The sequence below is a fragment of the Penaeus vannamei genome, chromosome 14, assembly GCF_042767895.1.
Source record: "Penaeus vannamei isolate JL-2024 chromosome 14, ASM4276789v1, whole genome shotgun sequence".
Lineage (NCBI taxonomy): Eukaryota > Metazoa > Arthropoda > Malacostraca > Decapoda > Penaeidae > Penaeus > Penaeus vannamei.
The window spans coordinates 41,510,582-41,523,081 of record NC_091562.1 but is presented as its reverse complement, the minus strand read 5'-3'; the positions used below and the strand labels follow the sequence as shown (position 1 = coordinate 41,523,081).

General features: G+C 35.5%; 1 protein-coding gene across 2 annotated transcripts in view; it reads left to right on the top strand.

Moving 5' to 3' along the window:
- Window positions 1–12,500, top strand: part of Nab2 (Nuclear polyadenosine RNA-binding 2) — a 17,485-nt gene that overhangs the window by 3,799 nt on the left and 1,186 nt on the right. The window contains exons 2-17 of one of the 2 annotated variants that reach the window (XM_070129956.1): window positions 885–927; window positions 1,078–1,239; window positions 1,626–1,745; window positions 2,349–2,599; window positions 3,857–4,069; window positions 4,218–4,403; window positions 4,589–4,657; window positions 5,092–5,235; window positions 5,422–5,683; window positions 5,880–6,009; window positions 6,651–6,786; window positions 6,909–7,056; window positions 7,349–7,442; window positions 7,964–8,094; window positions 8,673–8,779; window positions 9,010–12,500. The exon at window positions 9,010–12,500 is cut by the window's right edge and continues 1,186 nt beyond it. In XM_070129956.1, the coding sequence (XP_069986057.1) occupies window positions 885–927; window positions 1,078–1,239; window positions 1,626–1,745; window positions 2,349–2,599; window positions 3,857–4,069; window positions 4,218–4,403; window positions 4,589–4,657; window positions 5,092–5,235; window positions 5,422–5,683; window positions 5,880–6,009; window positions 6,651–6,786; window positions 6,909–7,056; window positions 7,349–7,442; window positions 7,964–8,094; window positions 8,673–8,779; window positions 9,010–9,186 (2,373 nt within the window). In that variant the 3' untranslated portion in view covers window positions 9,187–12,500. Of the gene's footprint in view, window positions 1–884; window positions 928–1,077; window positions 1,240–1,625; window positions 2,208–2,348; window positions 2,600–3,856; window positions 4,070–4,217; window positions 4,404–4,588; window positions 4,658–5,091; window positions 5,236–5,421; window positions 5,684–5,879; window positions 6,010–6,650; window positions 6,787–6,908; window positions 7,057–7,348; window positions 7,443–7,963; window positions 8,095–8,672; window positions 8,780–9,009 lie in introns of both variants that reach the window. The other variant, XM_027368865.2, reaches the window with a different exon arrangement.

Below are 12,500 nucleotides of genomic sequence, written 5' to 3'. Positions count from 1 at the left end.
TTTGTATATATTAGTACACAGCATGTACTTGTATTTTATAGTGCAGATTAAGGTAGTAAAGTTTGTTGAGTGGATTTATGGAAAAATGGTGTATGAATATACCCAGTACTTAAAATGTAAAGATAGAAAGGGGGTTTTAAGTGTAGATGATTTTTGTCGTAATGAAAATATTTTCTGTGAGTTTCTAGAAAAATTTACCCTGATGCTATTTAAAAGATTAGAAGTTTGGCATGAAGATAGTATGAAATTACTGTTCATGTTTTTGTAAATTACATTTGAGGAATAACTATTTAAACAGGGATATAATATTTTAAGATAGGGCAGTTTTGTTGACGCTTGGATATTGATGTGGAATCAGCTGAAGTCGGCAATTCACTGATACCACAAAACTTTGGATGTTTCCTCTCTCGAAGGAAGTTGTTTCAGGGTCGGCCTATAATTATATTTTACCAACTGTCAAGACCCCACCTGTGCAGTTGCCTTCTTGCATACTTGGGACTCTATGTCCTTGAACACAATACCTTTTGTCTGAGGTCTTGTTTAGCTTCCTCAGCCATCTGTGCAGTAAGTGATAAATATGATAAAGCACTTGCATTACCCAGGGTGACTCTATAGACACACATAAAGGTCACCTGAAGCAAAGGGGTTAGATGGAGAGTGGAAAATACAAACCAGAAAAGAACAATTCCTAAGCTTATAGGATTTTGGTTGGCCTATTTTATCTTTGCTGTGTAAAAAAAAAAGAAAAGAAAGAAAACTGTGGTCTTAACCATCTCGGTTGTTATCAGAGTAGAATAGGATATTGATTTAATGTTATATATCTTTTAGGGCAAATTTTCTATTATATTTGGGAAATTCATTATGTTGTTTTTATTTATTTCCAGTCTGCAATCAAGGCAAAACTAGTGGAGCTTGGTACCTATGTCGGTAAGTAAATTTGTTGCAGCATAAATGTTTTGGATAAAATTGACTAATACAAGATTTAACTGCATGTACTTTGGAATGAAAGTGAAGACAATGCTGTAAACTTTTCCATGATATTGCTTATGTTGATATACAATATCTGCTTTGCTTTAGATGAGGAACTACCAGACTACATCATGGTGCTGGTGGCGAACAAGAAGACGAAGGACCAGATGGACGATGATCTGAGTCTCTTCCTGGGCCACAATACTGAGCGCTTCACATCCTGGCTCCACCATGTACTTCAAAAGCTCAATGCGGCTGCTCTTTTGCAAGGTCAGTCAATAAACCTTCATTGAAAATTTACAAATGGGGAAACCCTTACTCTTGTATTTCTTTGATCTTTTCTTATGATTTGTCTCTTGAATTTCCAACTTTTATTTATGTTGTGTATGTTTGGCATGCAAATGGAAATTCAGAGGGTAATCATAATATTTTAAGTGTATATTTTTTGCGTGGGAATTTAGCGTATATTGTATATATTGAGGTTTTATTATGCATATTTTCAGTGTGAAAGACATTATTGTATATCGTTATTATGAAGGTCTATTTTTTCCGCTAATTACCCTGTTCCAAAAGAATAAGAATATAGTAATGTGAGTTAGATAAGTTAAAAAGTTATATATGTTTGGATGTTATATTATATTTTTTTTACTTTCTAGTCACAACACCACAAACAGATGACACAAAGAAGAAAGATGAAGAAGAGAAGAGGAAAGAAAGAGAAGAAGAGAAGAAAAGAGAAAGAGATGAAGAGAAGAAACGTGACAAAGCAGAAGAAGGTAAGAGAACAAAAGATGAGGAGAAGAGGAAACTAAAGGAGAAGGAAAAGGGAGAGAGGAAAAGAAAGTCTAGTGAGAAGAAGGATGATAAGAAGGAGAAGAAACTAAAGAAATCAGAGTCTCCAGAATCTCAGGATAAATTAGTTAAGGAGAAGAAGTCTGTCGTTGAGCCCGTGAAGGCCACCAGGGCCAAAGAGGTCAGCAAGGAAAAGGAGAACAAGGAAAGAGTCAGAATAACGGCTCCTCAGGACGAACCAGCCTTGGAGAAAAGCCAAGCCACAGTAACCTCCACAGTGGGTACCATTGGGGGCAAAACTCTGAAGAAGATCAAGCCGCAGCTGAGGGGAAAAGTATCATCGGCAGACATTTTCCGTGCCGAAGCTGCGGGCGGAGGGGAGACGATGAAGGAGGAGGAGGAGGAAGAAATTGAGGAGGACATGCTTGTGCTTAGAGCAGATATTGGTAAATACTTCCAAATTGGTTGTACCGTTCAGCAGAGGGTGATTTCATAATCCGTAAGATTGGCAGAAAGGAAGTATTGTGTATTATTTTAACAATTTTCTTTCTTCACCTCTTTTTAATAAGTATTTTTTTTTTCTGTAGATGAGTTAGGTCTCGAACTGGAAGAGGAGCCAGCACCAAGAAAGACCAGAATTGACCAGAAACAAAAGAATGCAGCCGCAAAACCAGAAGTAAGAGCAGAAGTGAAAGCAGAGGCCAAGGTTGAATCCAAAGTAGAACTTAAGACAAAGACAAAATCCAAGGCCGAGCCTTCCAACCCCCCAGCCCGACTGTCTGCTAAGGAGAGACTGGGAACATCCGTTGCACCAAAGACAGAACAGCCTAAGGAGAAGGTACTTTTGTCACTGGGAGTTTTTAAGTTCATGTTATTGTATTTGATATTACTATTATTATTATTATCATTTTTAGATTAAAGAGAGTACTTTAGTTTCATTTATTTTGTGGGATATAGATTTAACTATAGTTCTATAATATTTGCCAACTTATAAGGATATTGGCATTTATGAAATAAGTTTCAGTATAAATTTGATGGAGTAATGACTTAGAAGAAAACCTGAAAGGTCAATACCCTGCTTTATTCATCTAACTGGGAGATAATATCCCAATAAAAAATTAATTTTCTTTATTTTATTGCAATATTTTAGATTATTGAAGTATAGGATCTGATTAGAAGTAAACTTTTCTTTGTGAAGACTTCATTTATGACCATTTTGATGTTAGTAAGAGTCCTTCCTGGTGATCTTGTTATAGCTATAACCATTATAGATTAAAGATAGTATAGTACAAATGAGGCTTCCGTGAAGTAATCATTGCTGTCAAATAAACATGAACAGTAAGGTAAATATCTTATTTTGGTATTAGGATCAGCTAGGACTTAACCCATTGGTCGCGGTATTATGCAACATGGCACGTAGTCCCCTTGTTTTATTTATTTTCGACTCGGGCGGCGCATGGGACCGCACTGGAGTGTGCGCGCGTGGCGGTTCTGCCTTCCCTCTTTCACGCAAATGTGTTTGTTTATTTATATCTGAGAAAAAATAAGTATGCAAAAATCTGCAAAAATTTGCAAAAACCCTTGCAAATACATGCAAACATGCAAACATATGTAAATGCGCTCAGAAAGAGTGGCGGGCCTGGTTTTAGCACGCGCAATAGGTGAACAACTCATTTGGCAGTAAACAGCCCATTGCACATGCGGGCCCTGGGGTGGTGGGCCTGGGCCATGGAAGGCCGCAAGGGAAATGCCAGCTTGGCGGCTGATATTCCCTGGCCCACTCAGCTCCCATGCCGCACAGCCGCCCGCTGCTCGAAGGGATCGGCTGTCAATTGCACGGTGCATCATATGATGTCATCCGCAGCCAGTGTTTCATTTCGAAGCACTTGCTGCATTCTCCATATTAGTTGAAGATTTGGATAAAGAAAAGACCAGATAGTATCACAAATGTGCCTTTATGAATATTTTTTTGTATTTACGTGAATAGTATGAAAAAGGCCTTTCATTAAGAACAAACCACAAAATTATAGTTTTTCAGCTGCAGTAGAGTAACGTTATTTTCAGAGTATTGATTTGACATCATTCTTTATTTTAGGTGTCTGTATTAGATCGTTTAGGAAGTTCAACGTCAGGTGGTCGTCGCGTGATCAATTTGCGAGAGGAATCAAGTTTCCCTCCTCGTCCCGAGCCTTCCTCTACCACAGCTAGTAGTGGCATGGCTCGTGCTGTGTCTAGTGCCATAACTTCAGCTCAAAGATCTGTGTGTGTGTTGCCTTCATCCACATCTTCATCTGGTAAAAAGTTAGAGGTAAGAGAATTTAGTCACTAGTGGTTATTATGGCATTTTGTTCTGGTAAATGTAGATGCACTTTTTGTTGTTTGGTTAAGATTTTTAGTAGACAAGTTATCTTTATAGAAAAGAAATTACTGAAATATGTTTTTCTTTTCATTACTAGGCCCGCGTGAGACCTCTCATGTCAAAGCACATAGAATCAAGAAATGAATCTTCAAGCAGAGATAGAGAAGGGGGGCAGTCAAGAGAGGTTTCGAGCCGATCGACCTCCAGAGAAGTTCCCAGCAGAGCGACATCAACAAGGGTGGTGTCAGCTGTAGGAGCAGTCCTAAAAAGACCACATAGTCAGGTGAGTGTCCAGGATGAAAATTATTATAAGTTACTTTTTGGTGCTTACAGGTATATTTATAAGTTGTATTTATCAGGGTAAAGGGGAGCTCATTGTATTAGGATACTTTTGTAATGATGATATGAGGAATCTTCTTTTTATATTTATCACAGAGAAATTATTTTAGTTAAATTTTTACGTTTCAGGTGGATTCAGATGATGAGGGATATGACCCCAAGAAGCCACAGTTGAGTGGCATGGCCAGCAAAGTAGAGGTACTATAATATGATCTTTAAAAGTTTTTATTTAGCAGATACTTTTATCTATTTCTTTATGTATAATGTGTAACTGACTTATTGAATGGGATAATACACCACAATATAAGAATTATATTAGTCAAAAAGGTTAATTCTATATCCAATAATTGTACTGGACATGACAATAAAGGTACAGGCATACAGAGCCACAGGATGATGAGGATGAGTAGCTAGTTCCCTTATACATTGATTGAACCAAATGACACTTAAAATGGGCTTGAACCCTAAACCTGGCAATTGTAATCCAGTTCTCTTTGCTCTTCACTTAACTGTGCCACCTCTTGTAAAACTTCCTTTTTCAATTCAAGTGGCTACCATTTTTTTTTATTTCTCAAAGGTACATATATTTTTGGAAGCAAAACTAATTGCATACATCATTCTCTCATTCACAGGTAACTCCAAGGCCGAGACGCCCAGGTGCCATCCAGGCGAATACAGCTCTTATCCTTCGAGCAATGGCTGACGCACACAAATCCGTAAACAGACCATCTAGGAACTTACCAACAAAAGCAGAGCCTACTCCAAAAAAACAAAAGGTAGATCCATACTGTTATTGTTAAAGTTGATTGTAGTTCTGAATGTTCATGTTTGCACAGGATTTAGAGATTGATTTAACCTCTGAGTCCTTGTTACTGACTCGCAGTTATTCATAGTCTACCTTTTTTCGTTCTTGATGATTATTCAGTACTCCTAGAGTCTTACCATCTCTTTCTTCTTTTTAGGGTGAGTTGTTTACCCGAGGGTACCGTGAACGAGAACAAGCCCGTCAAAAGGATCTACCTACTGAAGGTGAGCTAAGGGTCAGAAAGATTGCCATAACAGTCCCTAATGCAACAAGAAAGGAGAGTGAGGAGCAGCAGAGGGACGAAGAAGACAAAGAGGAGATGATGCCGGGAATCACCAGCTCTTCAGATGCACTGGTGAAGGAGGAAGCAATGGAAGATGTTGCTCAGCAGGAGGAAGTCTGTGATGAAATGGTTCCTGGTAGGTCAATTTTTTCCTCATTTCATTTCTTATTTTCTGTGAAGGATAATGAATATATAAGCAAATGTCTGCTTATTGTATATATCATTAAGGTTGTTTATAAGGAATGTTGTTCATGTATACAACTTGCCAAGAATGTTAGTGAGTCATGGATAAGGATAAAAAACTAACACAAGAAATTCCTATTTCTTTCCAGAAGTTCCTTATGGTATGGAAGAGGTTGAGGAAGTTGAAGTAGAAGAGGAGGTAGTTGATGAAGGAATTGAGGAGGACCAACCCCTCCCTGGCTCAGAGCCCCCACAACCAGTAGTGCCTCATGTTGCTGGGTAAGACATCTTTTGTATAGATTTTTCTAAAGTTTACAGTTTCCAGGCATTGATATTTGTGAAATGTTCCGTAGTATTTCTTGTATTTAGGCATGATCAGCTATTGTTATTTAATTGTGTTATATTTATATTATACTTATTAAGAAAGTGTACATATGTGAACAGAATAGAAATCTTTTCATAGTTTTTGCCAACAGTGTTGCTGTTATGTAGTTATATATGCAGATACAGGCACTAGGAACTGAAAGTTTCTGTTGAGAGGGAATTTGTATGGTGTTGTATAGATGATGTTATCAAACTGCATCCATGTTTTGCATATTTTGTGTAGTTCCTCCATATCCCAAGAAAGATTTAAGATTTGTTTGTATATCAGATTTTCAAATGAAGTTATTCATATTGGTATTTAGCAATACTGCTGTGGATAGGCTTCTGTATATGACATTGGGTGGTTATTCTACCTTATTTGATTAAGCAAAAATAGCAGGACCAAGGACCTAGTTCCTGCACAGGTGTCACTTCTTAGGTGTAAAACAGGACTGGTGTTAGTGTGGAACAGTCAATATGTAGTTTATTTTTATATGTGTGCGTGTCTTTGCTTTTTACTGTACTGGGATATACTAATTTCTGCATCTGCTTCTTAGGAGAGAGAACACCAAGTTCATAGTGACACTTGAGGGAGTGGATACCGATGTTTTTGAGATGAGGGATGATCCACCTGACATTCGGTCCCGCCTTGGAGCTCGCCCCATCCGGAGTGACAGCCTTGAGGAAGTTGAGGTAAGTTTGATTTGTGTCTCTCTTGCTTAGCAAAGTAATTCTTTTAGATGCTATGAACTGAAAAAAATGTTTTAATGCTTTTATAGTGCTTTGTCTCAAACAATTTTGTGTTTTATGTTCAGGAGTACATTGAAGAAGTAGAGGAGTGGGAAGAAGAGGAAACTTCGAGTGACATGACTCGGGGAGGCTCATTACCTGGTGTTGGTCTTTTAGCTGGTGTCAAACCTCGGCTCAAGAGTGCTATTTCAGTGTCATCAGGGCAAGATGGTGGTAGGTTATAATAGCCTTTTGTCTAATTCTTTAAGTTGTAGAGGTTTCAATTAAATGTGAAAATACTTGGTTTTTATACTCTTATACTTGATATTATTACTAGTATGAATATAAATGCAACTGCAATCATTAACACAATGCTCTAACTGTCAATACATTCTGTTGTTATTAACACATATTACTATCATTCTCATTATTGTATTTAATGCTGCTAATATTGTTACTGATTCGGCCATTGCTTTTGTTACTAGTGTCTTAACTCTCACTGCCATCTTTATTTCTATCGCTCTAGGTGGAGGCAGCAAATTTGAGGAGCGCTGTAGGTACTGGCCAGCTTGTAAGGCGGGAGATTCGTGTCAATACCATCATCCCACTCTTCCATGCATGTAAGTAAATATGAAATGAATTATATATTTATCTTTATCCATTTAGTTATTCTAGGCATCTTACATTAATGTATCTGGTTCTTATCAATTCTTTTGCTTGACAGTGAGTTGTATCATGATTTTTGTTTTGGCAGATATTTTGTAAGTTCAAATGGGGTTCAAATTATTTTATGATTTTTACTAGATGTATTACTACTTGTGAATAATTCAGTAACATGAGAGGGAAGAAGATTGAGGGTTTCTGTAGCAGTTATTCCTGGCATCTCAGTTATTCTCATGAGATAAAAATCTGGTTAATGACATAAATTTTCACCTGGATGCTTAATTGGGAAATAATGGGATGTATTATTGAGGTACATGTGGCTAGGATAAAAAAAAGAGTTGAATGATAGAGGAGAAGTAATATAGAAAGATCAGAGAAACACTCAGGGTTCAGTCCTGGCGTACATTTGTACTTTTTTTTTTTTTTACTGAAATTATGATTTAAGAAGTATATTGAATAAGTAATTATCATTCCCCAGATCCTTTCCATCTTGTAAATTTGGTGATAAGTGCCTGTACATACATCCTAACTGCATATACGATGCGGCTTGCACACGAAGGGGCTGCCCGTACACCCATGCAAGCTCAAGAAGCTTAGCCCTCACAACAGGTATGATTTTTCCTTGTATGTAGATTATTTCCTCAGTAAAAAATGCCACGTATGTAAGTTAGAAAACTTGATTATTTTATATTTCGTGGTATACTTTATGAAGTTCAGACTGTACCTGATGTGAACCTATGTGGCTGTATGTGAACCTAAAATAGATGAAAATTGCATGTTGATAATGATATTTCTATACAACATTGACAAAAGGAGAATGTAAAGTCTTTCATGATAAATATATTTATTTATTCATGTATGTAAACAAAGAACATGTCAAGTTGCATATTAGGGAACCATTATTTTTCTTTGTATTAGTTTCAGCAAAATATTACTTTTAGCTGTCAGGATTTTTATTACTAATTGTTAAAGAAAAATTTTGTTAGATCATCCCAAATTTCCTTCTTATTTTATGTGTGTCAATTTCCTAATTTGCTCTTTTAGGATGTTTTATATTATGTAGCTAATTGATATTTGTTTTAATTCTTTAAGCATTTAACATGATCATTTTATGCAGAATGCTGAATTAGAAGAAATTCACTTGGATCACATTGTCATAAGTAATAAACCTTTTCTTTTACTCACAGCTGCCGTCAGCATTAAACACAAAATACCCCCAAGTAGACCTTCGAAGATCAAGTGTAAATACTTCCCAAAATGCACCAACATGTCCTGTCCATTTCTTCATCCAAAGGTAAGGAAATATAAGATTTGCAATCGGTGGTTTCAGTTGTATGAATAGGGATTAACAATAATTTTCTGTCCTCAAATATTAATTGTATCTCTGCTCAGTGTTTTTTGTTATGCAAATTAATCTGCATAGATAGAATAGACAATTGACTCTCTCAGGTAATGACTAGAGTAGCAATCTTTCTTTCCTCTGTATTTCTGTTAATTGTACCAACATCCTTGTTTACTCTGCAGGCGTGTTTCTATGGCATGTCATGCACCCAGGCCAGCTGTCCCTTCACCCATCCCGATGTCACCATGCGTTCTAAGTTGAAGTGGATTGCCCCCAAAAGCACAACGCAGGTCTCGACAGCATCTACTCCAACAGATTTGATTAAAATACAAAACAAAGAAAAGACTGTAAAAGAATAGTGTGGCCTTCAAACCACGAAGATTGATAACAGATTCTATTTGTATATTCTAAAGTCATTGCTTTGTAGCTGAGTAGCTATGTAGGTTATTTAGATAGATTATCAGCTGTATTTAATCAGAGTGTTAGGATTGGTAGATGTTTGATAGATATAAGTTTTCAGAATGGTAGATATATCTTTTTCGAATGTTTGATGACAATTCATTGTCAGGGGATTAGTGTTGTTGATAAATGCTAAGATAAAATTATACATTAGAATGGCAGTATGAAAATACACACAACCAGTGGTGATTTTCTTCTGAGAAATGAAATAGTTTTACTTCAGGAAGTGTAAAGCTAATATGGAGAGAACAAGAAACAAAAGAAGTGGGAAAAATAGGCTTCAGTCAGAATATGGTCTGTTAAAGAATATAACTAATGTTTATATTTAGTTGCAATGTTTGTACAAGAATTAAGAATGGAGGGTTTTAGAGTGCTGAAAGTTCATAGGATGAATACTTTGTACAGAAAATTCTCTCTTCTTTCCTTATTATTTACACAGACGAGGGTCATGCCATAGAAATGAAGTAATATTTCATTTTCTCAAGAACAGATAGTGTGTAGTGGTTATTTTGCATATTGCCATTTTTAATGATATATGTTGTTAAGTCAATTTTACATAGGCTGTGTTCAGGCAGTGATGTGCTCGTACAGAATTAAGGAGTTTTTATCTTCTTAATAGATAATATCATGCAATCATGTGAGGATGAACAAAGCTATCTAAAGATATTCATTACGTCTTTCTTTATCTTCTTCTCTTGCAATCTTCTTCCTCTTAATGAATAAAATAGACTTATTTGGGTCATACAGGGACTTACAAATTATGTCAGAGGCTGAAATATGAGAGACAACATTTTAAATTTTGGTTGTTATTGTGCAGAACTGTTAAGGATGCTCAATGTAATTGATAGTGCTTTAGCAGCTAAATCATTTCCTTGTTTCTAAAGAATTGACAGTAGTTGGTGTCGATGATGATAAGTTTACCATAAAAGTTTCCTGTCGAAAATCTCTTTTGAAAGTCACATAGCATTATTTGAATGTAAGACTAGCTGAATTATTTTGGAAAAAAAATCCACCCCACAGTAGGTCTCTCAAGTGATATACTAAGGTAGTCACAGATTAGTGAGAAGTTTAAGAAGTATCTATTGGTACTACACTTTGAGACATTAGTGGTATCAATTTACTGTTATATGCTTTATAGGAATCAGTAGATTAGAAATATAATAATATAATTTTGTATGAGAGATCTTGTTATTCTCAAAGTGATGACATGCCAGGGTTATTAGCATAAAGATAGGCTTTCATCTCATTAAGAAATTATTCATCTACTGATACTTTTTTTTCCTAACCTTTAAGTGTACTTTTATTTCCTTGAGTCCTTATGGTAGTAATTCAGGATTTTGCAAGTCTCTGTGTTATGGGTGTTCTAGAATTCACAAATCTTATGGAGTCCTTGCACAATTATAAGCCGTTTCTTTTCATTGTTCTTGTTTCATACAAAGTATCACATTTAGGTTAGTGTCACTTAGGAACAGGTGAATAAAGAACAAGAAAAACAGTTTTTGATTTACTAATGAATGATGCAATTTGTTTTTGTAGTCGAACATTCTGTTGTACTGGAAATAAGTTTCATTTTTGAAGACATAATATTTCTAAGTAAAAGTAAGTATAGCTAAATGATTGTAGTTTATCATAGAGTATCGCATCCAACTTCTTTCCTATGATGTATTTAAATAGAATAGAAACAGTTTTACTAAGTTCTTCAACTCTAGGTTTGTTAATGAATATATGCTGGTGGAATACACTGCAGCCTTTGTCGATGTCCATGTTTTTAATTAAGTATATATCTCATGAACTTGTAAACTTACTGAATTATGTTTTATGATGTAAATTTTGATTGGAGAATCTCGGAAGGAAAAGCTTGCTAAAGGAAGTTAGGAATTAGTTATTAAAATTTCAGAGTGTGTTTTCTGTGCATTGGTTACTGGTCATACTGGTCTCAACATCCTATGTTTTTGTCTGTTTATATATCTGCATGAGCAGGAAGTTTTGATTGACTGTTAAGAGACGCATAAAGATATACAACTATGTACATAATTAAGAGAGACATATTTGAATGGTGTAAATAATATGAAGTATGATTCTGTTGTTCCTGTCATGGTTAGGGTGATTATAAAGTTCACTGGCATTAATTATTTTAGACAGAGTTGAACTTTTTCTGACAGAAATACTTGTCAGTGTGTGAGTTTGGGTGGAGAAAAATGTATATATTTGTGACAATATAAGATGTTGATTTTGATTTCAAGAAAGTGGTTTTCTTTTATATTTGATTACCTCACATATGTTCTACATTGTTTTTGTCTTCAGTTAATACTTTTGGTTCTTTTCTGTATTTTTGTTATGGAATACACACTCACTGGTTTGGTTCTTCTATATGCCAAGTACGTCTACATTGTTATGCTATATATATCAGAACGTTCTTAAAAAAATGATGATAAGTTTATGGTTAAACTGATAGCTGACCTGAAAGTGAAAGAACAAATATATAACTGACTGTAATCAGCACTGTTGGTATGTGGTTGCTGAATGAAATTATAACTTTGTTGTGATGTTTTGTGGGATTTTGCAGCTTTTATCATGATTAAATGATCACATTTATAAGGGCTTGCATATAAAGTTTGGCTTGAGTTTTTCTTTTAGCAAGTGAATGGGTAGATTGTTGACCCGGTTTCCACATCACTTGAAAACCTATTTTGAGAATATTTAAAATGATTGTTGTTGTTTTGATTTCTCTTTCAAAATAAGACTTAATTTTAAAGAGATGGTGTATGTGTTATCTTTTTGTTTTCAAGTTCTCTGATTGTAAAGTCAACAGCTATACAGCTTATGGAGCAATAGTGTAAAATCAGCATACTTATGTATAAGTTTTCTGTTTTTATGTCATGCTTACATAGCTTGTGCTTACATAATGTTGGCATATGGTGAATCAGTTTATTACATGCATTGCAGAGGAATCCTTGATGAGAAACGTCTTAGGATAAAGTAAAGCATTTCTTTACCCACTGTGTAATTTCTTGATTGTCAATTTTAGCTGGGGATACTTGTTGAGTTTCGTTTAGGAAATGGTTAGGGTTGTTCTACTTTTGTTTAGTAATTTTTACTCCTTACATGTATTTAGTGACATCACTCAGTACTCACTTTCTTTTTTTTCTGATGCAAAGATGTGCGTGTGAAGTTGATGTTAATTGGCTGAATGCAACACACCTAAATAGTAATA